The 15488-nt window shown below is 46.2% G+C and overlaps 1 protein-coding gene across 1 annotated transcript; it reads right to left on the reverse strand.

The window, feature by feature from the left end:
- Positions 1–1250: 1250 nt before the first annotated feature.
- LOC8027826 lies at positions 1251–9290 on the reverse strand. The gene is made up of 2 exons (XM_040214529.1): positions 9123–9290; positions 1251–2636 (listed from the first exon to the last, which is right to left on the reverse strand). Exon 2 carries the CDS (start codon positions 2629–2631, stop codon positions 2095–2097), a length of 537 nt encoding a protein of 178 aa, XP_040070463.1. The 5' UTR covers positions 2632–2636; positions 9123–9290; the 3' UTR covers positions 1251–2094.
- Positions 9291–15488: the final 6198 nt, after the last annotated feature.

Raw genomic sequence — 15488 nt, forward strand, 5'->3', positions numbered from 1 at the left:
CAGTGCACACGCGCTCTTCACTTCTGAAATAGCTCTCCGACAGTGTAGTAGGGTAACTGCGGTGCCGCGAAACAGCACTTAGAGGTGAGTTAACTGCAGTTAAGGGTGCCTGTCTAATAGGGTTATAAGTATGAAATGAACTGTAGATCATTCGATTCGGACAAATCCCACAAATTGACCCCATAAGTGATGACGTCACAACATGGCGTCTGGGTCCAAACAAACCGTTGCTAGGGACGTTGTTATGGACTAATGCATGGAGACTCCACATGAGGCTAGATTTTTGCTTACAAGTAAATAATTTTTTGTAAGCAACCTAACTTCTTGATATCTAATTATAAAGATGTTCTTGTCGTCTCAGTGTCATATTACAACAATGAAAGCCATTTCTGAAGTATTACACTTCGCTTTGCTTTCGTAGCAGACGAAACGATAGACTTGCTGGCCTCTGTTGCAGCGGGCGTCTTCATTGAATTGCGTCCGTAAACAAGCGACAAAAACAAGCGCATTGCCGGGGCCGTAGAGGCCTCCGCAATGTGTTTTTTTTTTTTTTTTCTGCAAAGAACCCAACTTAGTTTAGAGGGGAGAAAATGCCGTAGAATCAAACCACGTCATGCAGATCATTTACGACGACGACCTGAAGTGCATTACCGACGTACTGCAGGCCAGTATAAGTAACAAGTTGTGCGCCGTCAAGGTAATTCGTTTATTATTATTATTAGTGAGGTTGTCAGGTAATTAAAAAATTCCAAGTCTATCGCAATTTTTCAGTAACCATTGCAGCGATGTTTACAACCAGGTACGACTCACCCTCACATAGCGCGAGTTCACAAACAAAATTTGGATCTTGACCGATCGCCTGGAGTGCTTTTCTGACGGGTCCAATGCTATCTTTTAGCAGACGATGATCTCGATCGACGCCCGGATTTTCGCGAAACCATATTTTGCATCGCCCCCCCACTATGAATTCTTTTAAGTTACTGAAAATTATTATATTTAGAACAAATTCAATATCGGAATATCGTTTTTATTCACACGATTCAAACGACGGCGCCGGCTTGGCCTGCCGGCGTGTGGGCAGACGGCATACATCTTGCATTCGTCGTCTGCTTCAGGCGTCTTGAGGACCGGAAGTTGCAGTCGTAAATATTTCAGAAACAAGCGATTACTGGCACACTTCTGTTGAAACATATATGACATTTAAGCTTTCTATATCTGTGATTTTTAGAAGTCTAAATCGTACTCCTGATTTTTGAACGGTCGGGTTTTCATAGCGAAATCTAGCCACATGTTTTTGTATATAACAACGACCCTAGCAACGGTTTTTTTGGACCCAAGGCGTCACACTTACGGAGTCAATTGTAAGAACCAACTGAGGATTCTGGCCAGTTCTTTTCAAAACTGCGGTGGGAAGAAGAACATAATCACGAGACGATTTCCACACGGTATTTGCGGTTCCCCACACTCAGTAGCGTCCTCAGAAGCCCTACGCCCAGCTCCTCCAGATGTCGAGAAACTTTGGTGGTGCTTTTTAACAACACAACAAAAGTGTGTCTGTACACAAGCAAAAAGCCCCGTGATTTCGGCCTATACACTCACAAGAATTGGACATCCTGTACTGGCGGGTGTAAGCGTCCATTAGTGCAGATGCTTCGTTGGACGGTGTCACAAGACAGCAAAACAGGGTTTCCTTCAAGACGTTTTTTTTTTAGCGCGGACCTCTTCACCGCAGTCTTTTAGTCATCGATTTTGTGAGGCGAGGTCAGGTCGTAGAAACATGAAAACCCTCTTCGAACGGCGGAGACAAAGACAACAAACGGTGGCGACACGGACTTGACTCGCAAGGCGCGGCCCGCAATGTGTAGAGGCAGCCAATCCGGAACGCCCAAATGCACACGGAGATCGAAGGCACATCACAAGAATGAAAACGCTTCGTTTTCTGCAGCTGGTAGACTCCACGCACCCACACACGCACACACACGCACACACACTCGCGGAGCTAGAAGTCCCTGAGGCACAACGCGTTGACAACGACACAGCGAACACGTGAGCTTAACGAAAACACCACACGCGACGTCGTCCAAACCACCGTCACTAGGTATCCAGTTTCGTCTCTTCCATCTCGAGAGGCTCGGCGAGCCTCTGCGGATTGAGCACAATGGAGTTGGACGTGGCTGCCGTGACGGCCGTGGCGTCGTCCACGTTCGTGTCCTTGGTGGCCTTGTGCGCCTTGTGGAGTGCCCTCTCCAGGAGCGTCTCCTTGGAGTCGGACTGCTGGAACCTCTGCGCCCGGCGGCACTTGATGATGGTCTCGACGGACAGCAGAAGCACCAGGAAGCCCATGACGACGCAGGTGGGGCCCGCCACGGTGCAGGGGGCCTTGAAGGGGCCGCCCCGCAGCAGCAGCCCCACGCAGGTGAGCGCCACACCCAGCGCCGCCAGGGCCAGGCCGCAGCCCACGATGCAGAGGACGGTGCCCCGGGTGGCGGCCAGGCGGCGCCGGTCCTGCAGGTCCCGCTGCAGGGCGCGCCGCTTCATCTCGTACTCCAGGGCGTTGGCCTCCTGCTCGCGCCGGAGCGCCTGGTCCTGGCACTCCAGCTCGCGCTTTCGGGTGATCATCCACGACAGCATGTTGCCTGGCAGAGATGGCAGAAGGCTTCGTTAGAGACCTCGAGACCGGACATGCCCTACCAACGACTTACTCCCCTTAAAGGGGCCCTGCAATCATATTTAAGCGTCCACCTTTTTTGCAGTTTCCACGTCTTTTGGGGTTCGGGCAAGCCAGCGGGCACGGAGAGAGTAACTCAGTGCGTCATATTTTAACCGGACGACGCGGAAACCTCCTCCACCGACGAGGGCGACCCGCGGTACCGAAAGCGCGCAAAATGTGACGTCTTTGGTCCTGGGCTTACTACTGGTCAGAGCCGCTAAAAGCTTCTTTTTAGTCGAAATACAAAATTTAAGTGGCGCGAACCGTTTCAATTATTTATAAAAGTAGCTTTTGTTCAGTATTTTAGATCAAAAAAGATACGAATGCAGTTCATAAAGTATGGAAACAAGAAATGACCCGTCGACATACCCGCCACCAAGCGGTGGAAAAAGCGGCGCATACTAGAAAGGAATAGTGGGATCAGGCGCCCACACGGAAAGGTCCCGGATGTACGCGGCGGCGCTGCGGTCGTATGCCGGCTCGAGGATCCGACCGGTTCCGAGCGTTCCCAAGGCTCTCGGCGCGGGCTTGGCTGGCGATTTAGCCCTTTGGCTGTATTGCAGCGCGAAGTGGCTCCCGTTCTGAACTGATCTTTACCCCGTGTTTGCTGTCGTTTGTGGCCAATGAAGTGTCATGCCGAATTAGTATTTAATCCCGCAGCAAATGCAGTGAGTGCCGCTCTGGCTGCCCGCTGCATACAGCCTATCCAGAACACGATGAGCTCACTACTTCTCCTCCAGTTCACGGCCACTCTCAAGCTACCAAGGACGTCATGAGGGAGGTTATTTTTTGCTTGTTTTTGTAATTGTAATTTGCCTATAACTTTTAAAATAAAGGGAATTTCGAGAAAAGAAAAGTTTCACTAAGTTACTACGTTCAGTGCACTAAGGTTCGGTGCGAATTAAATATTAGTAAAAAAGTCATTGCAGGGCCCCTTTAAAGGGGCCCTGCAAGGACTTTTTTACTGGTTTTTAATTTGCACCGAACCAGAGCGCACTGAACGTAGTAACTCAGTGAAACTTTTCTTTTCTCGAAATTCGCTTTATTTTAAAAGTTATGGGCAAATTAAAATTACAAAAACAAACAAAAAATAACCTCCCTCACGACATCCTTGGTTGCTTGAGTGGCCGTGAACTAGAGGAGAGGTAGTGGGCTCATTGCGAGCACTCACGGCTGCCGCACTCCGTGTCGACGGCGCGAGAGGGCGAAACTAAAGCATTTTCTGGATATATGCTGTACGCAGCGGGCAACCAGAGCTGCTCTCATTGCATTTGCTGCGCGATTCAACACTAATTCGGCATGACACTTCCTTGGCCACAAACGACAGCAAACATGGGGGTAAAGATCAGTTCAGAATGGGAGCCACTTCGCGCTGCCACACCGCGAAACGGCCAACTCGCAATAGAAAGCTTCCCGTCGAAGGTACCGAAGGCCTTCGGAACGCTCGGAGCCGGTCGGATCCTCCTGTCGGTACGGCCGCAGCGCCGCCGCGTACATCCGGGACCTTTCCATGTCGGCGCCAAATCCCACTACTCCTTTCTAGTTTGCGCCGTCTTTTCCACCGCTTGGTGGCGGGTATGTCGACGGGTCATTTCTTGTTTCTGTACCTTCTAAACTGCATTTGTTTCTTTTCTGATCTAAAATACTGAACAAAAACTACTTTTATAAATAATTGAAACAGTTCGCGCCACTTATATTTTGTATTTCGACTAAAAAGAAGCTTTTAGTGGCTCTGATGAGTAGTAAGCCCAGGACCCATGGAAAGACGTCACATTTTGCGCGCTTTCAGTACCACGGGTCGACCTCGTCGGTGGAGGAGGTTTCCGCATCGTCCGGTTAAAATATGACGCACTGATATTTAGTTACTTTCTCCGCGCCCGCTGGCTCGCCAGAACTATAAGGGGCGCGAAAACCGCAAAAAAGGTAGACGCTTAATTATGATTGCGGGGCCCCTTTAAACCTGCGGTCACAATGCTGATACATCACACAAAAATAAGTCTGTAGACACTGCCTGAGACATTTCTCTTATTTGTCTACCGTTACACTGCAACAATGATGTTGCGCAAGAAGTTGGCCGAGGTTTTGTTAGTTTGAAATCTGTACGGCGTGCAAGCGCGTGTGCTCTTTGCGTACCCCGTCAGTTCCCCCCCCCCCCCCCCCCCCCCAATCCGGGTGTATCTCGAAACAACCCATTCTTATTTGAACCCTTCTCGTCTGAACCCATTCGCAAAACGCCCTTCGCGTTTTAACCTTTCGCGTTTCGACCCTTTCTCATTTGAACCCGTGTCATTTGAACACCGTAGTGAGGTATAGAAAGAAGGAAAAACAGTTGAGGATGAAGGTTGAAGATGAAGCGAAGCGGCACCATCTCTTGCATAGCACGTGAAACAATTTTCCTTATGCCTGCGTGCCACCCCGAGTCTGTTGACGTAGCTACGTGGTCACATGGTGACGTGGTTTCAAAAGTGCTAGCGCAGATTCGGTACTTCATTTCTCTTCTGTCGCTGTATGTCGTTAAGATGTCGTCGTGTGGTAGCGATGGATCATTGTGCTAGTCGTGTGTTATTGCTTGAAATGGCCAATTCGGGTGGTCATTTTCCCTGAAAAAAAGTTTTCCCACACCTTCGGCAAGGGCGTTCGCGTGGTCAAAGGCTGGCGGGTGCAAGCTTTTCAGGTTGCGCTTCTCAGGCGTGTACCGGCAATTTACCAGCAGAAGGTTTCCCGAGCTCCAAGAGGTCGGGCAGCTTGTCTGCCAGACTGTATCCGGTATCGTCACATCAGAATCGGGATAGGGAACCAAACGAAACAATGCTCGCTGAGGCGGCAAATAGCGGGTTCGAGTGGCAAACGAAGCCATCGAGACAGGCACCCTTTTGTGCTCTGAGACAAGATAGCAAAAACAACGAAGAGAAAGATAATTTATGTTTCAAAGAAAGTCAACATTTTTGGAAGAATTTATCCAGCCTGAGCAAGGTATGTTTGCTCTGAGACACGGGCTGTATCATATATCACTTTATTTTACGACTCTGTAATGACAAGTTATTACACCGCTGAAAAAAAAGTATGCATAGTGATGCAGTTTGAAACTAGAACACGCATTACAATTTCAAGGAAGGTGGGTGCAATGAGAAGACTGAGGATTTTAAAAAAGGTACTAGAGAGTTTTAGTAGATCGTTCCGATACCCCCGATAACGATACTATGCATGCGCAAGGGAGGCGGTGGCGGAGTATCGGGTATCATTATTGGAGTCATGGGAACGATCTACTAAAACTCTCTACTAACAGTAAACAGAATATGGAAAGCGACGCTGGCAAGCCTCCGTGGCAACAGTTAATCGAAAATCCAAACGAAGTTTATTGAAATTTGACGCGCGTGCGGGCAGCACCACACTGATTTATACATCTGCCCTTTCATTGATTTTATATTTTAATATTCTGTCAGCTGTACGGACTGTGGTAATGCCAATATTTTGAAAAGTTTTGTGAAGCCGCTTCTGTTGACACACATCTCAAAGAGTCGTCATCTATGTTGTTGGCGTATGCAGCGTGCTCATGGTAGCATAGAATGATCGAAGAAGTTAACAGAGCTCACTCGCGACCCAGTCAAATAAAAACGCCAGTTCATTGTGCCTTGCATTCGGGTGGAGAGGGTCACGTGATGCGCCGCCGGCGCGTTTTTGGTCGCCGGTGCCACAGGCAAGGGCTCGAAGGCAATTAATTACCCGAATTCGCCATAAATACCGCAGAAAGATTGCGAGATCATGATGTTGGACTAATTTGGGTTCGAAATGAGAGAGGTTAAAATGAGAAAAGTCTTTCTGACAATGGTCAAAACCAGAAAGTATGTTTTGAGAAAATTTGAAATGAGAAAGGTTAAAATGAGAAAAGTCGTTTTGAGAAGGGACAAAACCCGAAAGTTTGTTTTGAGAACGGTTTAAATGAGAAAGGGAGAAACGCGAAAGTTGTTTTGCGCTGGGTTGAAATGAGAAGGTAAAAACGAGAAGGTAGAAATGCGAACGGGTTCAAATGAGAACCACCCCCCCCCCCCCTTTCCATATGAGCCCACGTGCTTTTGTTTCTCCTCTATCTCAACCAATGACAGCGCGCTCGGCTACCTAGTCTTCGCACGTTGTCTGGATGTTTTTTTTTTTTTTTTTGCCTCTTGATTGGCTGGTCCATTCTTGCGCTTGAATGCGCTCCCTCGCCCAATGCATGTTTAGTCCTTCAATGCGATCTTAGTGTTTTCTTTAAACTTTCTTTATTAAAAAAAAAAATATCTTGCAAAGCGACATGGTCATAAATCGATGTAGACTTGATTTTAGCACGAAAAAATAACTGCAAACACGCGGGAATTAATCTTTTGTCCTAAAATGAGATGCGAATGGCTGTTCACTCGTACAAGCAGCCCCGATTGTGTCATTTATTTATTACTCAGAAAGTATACTGCCAGCCACCTGTGTGGTGGTAAATACAAGGGTGAACATTTCTACACATAGTCTACAGGCAAACTTGAGAAGGTGAACAATCGGATACAATACGTAACGCAAAAGGAAAGAGTAGAGCACGCTCCTACTCAAAAGCGTACTAGGTCATGTAGAGGTTAATATAGCGAGAGAATATTGACACACATTCTGCGTTACCTCTAGTTAAGGAATCGCAGAAACTATGGCCATACAAATGATACCTAATTCAATAACAGAGCCACTGAACATCAACCCAGAAATATTGTGGATGATTAACAGCTCCGACAAAATATAAGCAAATTTAAAACTGTATAAAAAATTTCGATTTTAGCTTTAAGTAAACCCGAAATACCGAACTTACTCTGGCGTTTGAAAACTGTTATTGTGCAATGCGACTTTTGTTATGCGTGACAGGTTAGACAACTTTGACGTGGGCTACTTCACTAGAACTTTTGGGGAATACGAGGGGGTGGGTATACGAATAAATGGTCTCTTGTCATGTTTTAGTGCATCGCCAAAGGCACGCGTGCATCCCACCTAAGACATGCCAGCTGTTCGGGGGCACGACGAACAAACTTATTTATTAAATGCGTTAGCATTTATTGCCCCGGTGCTCGCTGGCGTTTTTGATTTGGACGGTCCTGATTTGAACTGGACAGGTATCGTGAGGTAGCGGCGCGGTGCCCGCCGTGCTCTTTCACTTCGTTAAATTGCTCGCGTCCATTTTCTCTCTTACGTAAGAGGGAAAGAGTCATCTAGCACGCTTCGTATTATGCAACGCTGTTGACGCGCGCCCCTCTTCGATGGCACCGGGGGCACATATGGTTTCGTTTCCCCAGTATGCACAACGTACCCGATAGCGTAAAAGAGAGGCGCAGCGACTGCGCGGTTTGCGCGAAACCGCCGACGCCCCGGAGAAAGGATTGGCTCTGGTGGCTGCCTCCGAAACAGCCGACGCCCGAAGAACAGACTGGCTCTCCGAACAGAACAGTATGCGGACCGTTGCGAGGTTGGAATTCCTATCCTTCGCCTAGTCGGAGCCCCCGCGCTAAATGCTTACGAATGTCGCCGAGAATCGGCGTAGCGACAGTAAAGGTTTCGGCATCCTTTTTTATTAATTTATGTATTTGTTACTTGTGTAACTGTTAAGGAAAATTTTAATGTGTGCTAATATTTACGTTATGCAGTGGTAGTGAATATTAGATCTTCTTGTCTTTGAACTCCGCTGCTGAACTGGGCAGAGGAATGGGGCCCAGTCTGGCAAGCACAGACGATGCTATGCGCCAGTGGGGAGTCAATCAAAGACCGTCAAAGGTGCAACGTCGCGGCATTCGTCATCTTCTTGTCCGTCTGCTTTAACCAGCCAAATTAATAAAGCGGAGTGAACACGCCGCGACCTATTGTACGTGTGTTCATGTACACGTTTACTGTACCCATTGACATGCCAAAGAAATATTGAAGTTTTGCACATGATTCATGCGCAGCACGAAGTGGCTCTTACAGGATTTCATTGTCGGAAAAGAAAACGATGTTTTTTTGTTTTTTTTGTTTTGGGCGTTTGGAGCGTGTAAGTCTTGGTAAAATAATGGTATGTTAATCTAAAATTCTCCCATATATAGCTTCATTCACCACCTAGAGGAGTGAATTTCATGCTCTATGAGGAGCCGGACTTTTTTTCTTTTTTTTTTTTACTTTGGTCTTGAGGTGTAATATGAGTATAGTCACTTTACCCCTCTAATTGGAGTGAAACAAAGCCTAGTCACATTTTCCCCCAACGTTCTAAACTTTTTGTTTTCTAAATTAAATATTTGGTCATTGTCCTCGTCATCTGGACACCCGTACAGGCCCAACGAGGCGGATCATAGCGAAAGAACTTGCACCCGAGCAATCAGTCATGCGGAGCATTAGCTACCCGGGAAAAAAATAGAAAAGAACCAAACGGGCCTACCCAAAGAACGGGCCGACGGATTCGCGGACCAGGGCCCGAAGTATCCACAAACGGTGCCCGGCTCGGAAGGCCTTTTGTGGCGGCTTAGCGGCGATTCTCAGCGGAGTCGGTGGGCGCAGTGGTCCTTGGCACGCCGAGGGTCCACCCTCGGCGGTGGGGACGTGCAGTGTGCCGAGCGCCCGCGTGCATTGATCGAAGGGGCCGGACTATATCGGTCGCCAGTGACCGGTCCGGTTGCCAAGACGCAAAGCGGGACCTTGTGTTCCTGACCTGGCAACTGGCACGCGCCTGTTTACGGGCAGCGGCCTTGCACAAGGGCTGCCGCCGCGCGGATCTTTGCGGAGTACTCGCCGTCGACGTTCGGAGCTTTTCGGACGGTCTATATTTACCGCTGCTTCCTCGGAGAGAAGCAAAACAGAAAAGTGTTTTGGTTTCTTGAGGATGTACTTTACGGGGGTTTCTTAGCGATTTATTGATTTATTTATAGCATCCGTTTGCGACTTGCTACAAGTTTAGATACGTTGGAAGCTCGCAACATATCGCTTTGCTCTGTCGCGATCTGTTAATAACTCTGGAGGGCCCAAAAACGTTTCCGGCGATTTCAGATGAAGCTTCAGATTACCAGAAATAATGATTTTAAGCCACTTTGTAACGACACTTAAGCCACCTTAGCTGTGTGTGGACTCACGACTATCGGGAAACACATCCGCGGGACCGATTTTTCGCGGTATTTGCAAGTCACGAAAGTCGCGAAAATTAGGTCTTAGCGAAAATTAAGCCGCTTACGGTATTTAGTGGCTCTACTGTACGCAAAGGGCATGCTCTACATCCCCAAGATTTTGGGTCATTCGCTTCCCCAGAAAAACCTCGTAAATATTGATTTCCACTAGGGGGATTGGCGATCAAGTGCGCTAAATGACCTCTGAAAACGGCAACATCGATAATTCCGTATTGTTTGAAACTTCTAGAAAAGATCCCCGCACTCTGTCCGGTAGCGGCTAATGGCGTACCTACGGCCTAACTACGGCCGATGTAGGCGCGACATTCAACATATTTTGACATGACAAAAGAGTGACCTTGACAGTATTTGTGACATCCTGGCATTTTACCAACTCCTTAGATTACTTAGGCGTTAAAATAGCACACAAAGCCGTGACATTAGGAGCTCCATCGACGTTACAATCTGGTCGTCACACTGGTTATGTAGCCCATATAAAACGAGTTACGCCTAAATTTAAAAGAGAAAAATAATATATACAAAATTTTGAGTTCGAGTCGCACCCGAGGCCGTTGAGGGGCGACCGGAGTGCCGTTGAGGAACCCTCCGGTTCGAACTGCGCGTCCTCCACCGCAGAGGATTTCCATGTGCGCAGTTCGTACCAGAGGGCCCATCGTATCGTATCGGATGTGCGAAAACCGTTCCCTAAAACTCCCTATTGTCATTGCTGCGATGGCTAACCCACAGTGTGCACCGCTTTCTCTGCGGGTCTTGTTGACCTGGCAGGCCTGCCGCGAGTGTGCTCAATCGAGGCTCTCTGTTAGTCTAGCGTGAACGGTGACAAGACTGCGCGCATTAGGAAAGAAGCTTCCATTATTTTATTTTTATTTTTAAAAGGAGAGGAAAAGGGGGAGGGGGTATTAAGTCACGGTTTCTCTTTTTTTTCACAACGCAAAGCCGCGCGACGTAAAGCCCCTCTATCCTGGGAAAAGTGGCGCCATTCATTGTTGTAGACATGCTCGAGGCACGTGCTGCGTGCCACTTCTGGGAAATTCATGGCGTCGGAAATCCAGCTCAGTGCTGCGCTGTGCCGCCATAAGGGCTGCACGTTGCACGTGCCTCGTGCATTCATGCCCCTTGCGCTACTTTTGCGCGACGGAGTCTCGGACCCGGTGTTTCGTCATTGTTTCCAAGCAAGCAAAAAGATTTTTCTTTTTTTTTTTTTTTTTTTTGTAGCTGGATCAATTTTCTTCTTGACGTTTAACCGCAGTGTTTGATTCGCTATTATAACGCTTGGTCCCTCCGTAAAAATATTTAACATATACCACCGAATAGGGCTTACGGGGTATTCACTGGGCGCCCTATTTGAGCGTGATGTTTAGAGCGCATGCCGAGAACGAGCTCGCATTAATAGGCAGCTAAAACAGGCAATCATGATGGGGCGGAATGCACGTTGCAAAAGAACTCTGGAAGCTCGCGGTAAGCAAGCGTTCAGTAGTTGCGCACACAGCTATGGCCGCAAGGGAATACAACCTATAGAAGAGGAGATTGTCTTCATCTTATTATCAACTAACAGCAGTCGCGCACACAGCTATGGCCGCAAGTGGTACAACCTATTCACCGATGTTTGTTTGCAAACAAGCTCACTACCACCCCCTATCGGCGGACCCCTGCGCGCTTCCGGTTTTCCTCTTCTTTTGCATTTGTCTCTCCGCCTTTTGTTATTTGCACTACTTTGTACAATGCACTAATGTTCTTACAAACATACTACAGAAACTTCTCTGAAGGAAACTCTTCTTACCCGACTGCTGTGCGTTGCTGAAGAATAAATAAATACACTACCGGAAGTCTACTGGGGCACCAAATACTGTGGCGCCCTCGTGGTATCAACTCCCACCGAATGTGGTGAATAGAGGAGGAGATTGTCTTCATCTTATTATCAACTAACAGCAGTCGCACACACAGCTATGGCTGCAAGTGAATACAACCTATAGAAGAGGAAATTGTCTTCATCTTATTATCCAACTAAGTACGAGTAAATAAAGAATCAGCTCGGTGGGAACATGTGAAAGTGGCATTTTCGGCTTACATGGTTCGGTAGTAGAAATGGGCGTGCAGAGTTTAGGGTTCGACCGATTCGTTTCAAAATTTTTACGATGTGTAGATTAAGAGTTTTTGCTTTGCATATCGTGGCCCTTTTTTATTTTCATCTTTGTTTTACTTATATCTTCTGCAAAATAGGCTTCGCGGAAGGAAATTCATGACCAATTTCTATGACAACTGTTCGGTTTCTGGGTTGGAATCTTGCATCAGTTATTGATGAAAATAGTTTCGAAAGGTGTGCTGACGTTCATAAAGTGTAGTTCTCGAAGCATTTTGTAATGCTAGTATGAAAATAGAAGAAACGAACAAAAATAGGAAATCGTTGTTTCGTAGTAGAAATCCACTGCCGTTACGTGTCGTCACAAGGTATCCGAACTTCTGGCTGGCAAACTTCAATATATGCTGGTTTGCATAACCTGTCCCTTTTTCAAATTTCGCATTTATATTTTTTGTGCAACTGTTTTAATATGCATAAAAAATTTCATCTTAGGACAAAAAAGGTACATTTAATGCATTTTCACCAGGTCATAGATTATATTAGTGCAAAGAGGAATGATTATTATCGCCTATACAAAGTAGCAGCTTCTGATTTCAGTAAATGTTGCTCAGTTTTGTGTAACGGCAACAAAAAATATAATGGCAGGATCTTTTATTAGTTTTTATTTCCGCTTGTGCCACCTGTTGAGTTGTGATAAAAATGAAAGAACTACTTGTTAAAAAAATTTCTAGGGTGGTGCTGATTTTGTTCTTCGCATATCTGCGCTTATAAATGGGCACAGCCATAACTGACCTTCACTTTGCTTTACCTTACTATTGTGGTGGCGAGACAGGTTATTGAGTCCTACAGACAGCAGTGTTATGTCGAAAACGTTTTCTTGGAATTAATTCGTTACTACCTATTTTAGCGGTTGGACATCTCTGTGAGGTAACAGAAAGCCCGCTGCTGCGACTTAAATCTCACGTTCGGCACTGACCGGACATGGGCGGCTTGAATAAAGTTTTTTTCTCTCTCTTTCTCTCTCTTTGACGCTCAGCAAAACGGTCTAATGAACCCCTTTCCTGCGAAAACAAAATCAGTGCGTGTATGTTTATACAGCCGGAAGTTAGTTTGCCCCCTGGTGTCTCAAGTGGATGAGCAATTTAGCCAGTGCAGTACAACCGCTAGCTTAGGGCCTTGTAAGGTGCACCACGCGGTAATGGTACACAACCACACGCCGGTACGAAGCTCATCCAGGTCGAAGCGGGCAGGGGCAACAAAAAGGCAGGGGTGGGGATTGAAACCAAGATTCCTGGGTTCTGCAGCGCGAGCTTTCGCTCCACGTGCTCCGAGCTGGTGTGCGCTAGCCCACTCGGCCACCGGGTCCCGGCTGAGTACAGGAGTCAGCAATATCCGTAATGTGGCATACGTGGCCTCGAATCGTGATGAGGTTTTCTCCTTTCTGTGGAAGAGATCTCCGTCGTTCAAGTACACCATTGGCTGCTTCACCATGAGAGGTATACATGGTGGCGTAGAATAGGCGGTTCTCGCATGCAGTGCTGCGCAAAACTAAATTCGATTTGTCCGAGATTTAGCGTGACATTCCCCCCAAACTGCCGCATTTACACGCCGACATTGTTCAGACAAAGTTGGCTTTTATTCGGGTAAGTTAGGTAACTCGACATGTTGGGTTGTGATAGGCGAGTCAAGACTTCACCACGCAGTTCGACCAGTACGCCCAGGAATATCTAAAAAATGCTAACAACGAACGATCTCGTGGCAGCATTAAATTAACTGAGCACCGCACTCTCCTAGGGTACGCAAGTTTTCAATTACAAGGCACCGAAATGAAGATGAGAAGCCTTAAACAAACCATTAGGCTTAGCGTGCGTGGAGAAGGCGCGCTTGGAAAAGTCCAGACTTTCGAGCTAGGCTTCTCGGCGCATCGATAATTCCTATATTACCCCATGTGCCCTGGTATCCTGCATTAGACTTTAAGAGGGTAATATTTATAAGCTTTTTATTGTTATAAGGCAATTTTAGGAGACGAATTGTTTTTATCTCAATTCAAACACATGTGTGGGGTCGAATTTTTTTTTTTATTATTATTTTCTTTTGCCCAAAAATACATGTTATTGGGGAATTCTTTAACTGAAACGGCAAGCATGGCAGATTTTTTTTGTTTGAAAGTTATTGATTATTAGAGCGGCAAAAGCGAAAACCAGCGTTTCTCCCACCAGTCGGAAATGGCATGTTTGACACTCCCTATGCATTCAATTCTCACACTAAAAAGCACTAGAACTCTTCAACACTTTCAAGGATACAAATTATGATGCTTAATAAATTAAAAAAAAACTAGTATTTCAACATAATTTAAAAAATGGCCGAACTTTATTCCTTTGAGGTCTTACCAGTTCTTACATATGACCTCGCCGAAAAGCTGAAACCTAGCTCTTTTAGAAGATATAAATTCAATAACATAGGTATAAAATGAAATGTGCTATACAGGGAATGCCCCCCCCCCCCCCAAACTAAAAATAAAAAAACTACAGTTTTCTTTTTTGTTCTTTCCTTCTCCTTTCTAAAGCGAAAATAAATACGCCTTGCCGGACGCTCTTTTTTTTTTTTTTTTTTTTTGAACAAACGTAGTGCTGGCGATCCGAATCAGACACCAAAGGGAAACCAGAAACCGTTATTTTATTCAAAAGTTATACGAAATTTTCTGAACTCTTTAATAGGAAAAAACCACCGACAGATCTTTTGAATACCTGGAGCTTTGTAGGGCCAATTACTTAAAATGGGCGCCATTTTCCCATTGGAATTTCCAGAAAATCAGTTATTCGCGACTCCAGCAGCCTATAAAAAGCGCCACCAAAAAAAAAAAACAACGGTTTATCCGGGTTGCTTGGACGGGTGGCGCCTTCAATTTAGCAGGTTTTCTTTTGTTTAGTGCCCTATCTTATAAGTATATGCGCTGCGACGGTTAAGTGTAGCCGGTGTACATAAACTTGCAGAGAACAGTTTTGTTTTACCGGTTCTTTTTGTTCTTTTCATGTCAAACTTTTGTTTCGGAGATTCCGTTCAAAACCGAAACTAAGGCTCCGGTGAGACGGTAATAAACTCTAATCAGTTTTTATCATCTAAGGAAAGTGGCGACGGCTACAGAATTGTTCCACCGAGAGTAATGTTCAGCTAACTCGCATGCCTCGACCAGGCAACTTTTCTTTCCGCGAGATCGAGCTTTTTTGCGTATCTGCGTTTAAGAAACTGCTCCAGTCGTCTGCTTGGTCAACAACACAGGCTGCAGGAAAATCACCAAAAAATTAAGAAAGCCCTTCTTGAGCCAAGCAGCATGTTAACGGATATTCGTATTTCAATTCAGATTTTAGTAGCATTGGAGAAGTCATTTTGACGAATATGAGGGTCATGCATTATATTACGTACTATGTCCCACTAAAGCGATATTAGTATATTCTTCGGGTTGAAATATGAGCTTAGTTGACTAGCTAGGTGAACTGCTCAATGAAACTATATTTGACAGACAGAGAGATACTACTTAAACTAAGCC

The sequence above is a fragment of the Ixodes scapularis genome, unplaced genomic scaffold, assembly GCF_016920785.2.
Source record: "Ixodes scapularis isolate PalLabHiFi unplaced genomic scaffold, ASM1692078v2 PGA_scaffold6__148_contigs__length_123643588, whole genome shotgun sequence".
Taxonomy (NCBI): Eukaryota; Metazoa; Arthropoda; class Arachnida; order Ixodida; family Ixodidae; genus Ixodes; species Ixodes scapularis.

Bases quoted from the DNA above. Each gene is read 5' to 3' on its own strand.
- LOC8027826 (XM_040214529.1), bottom strand. From the start codon at position 2,631: ATGCTGTCGTGGATGATCACCCGAAAGCGCGAGCTGGAGTGCCAGGAC.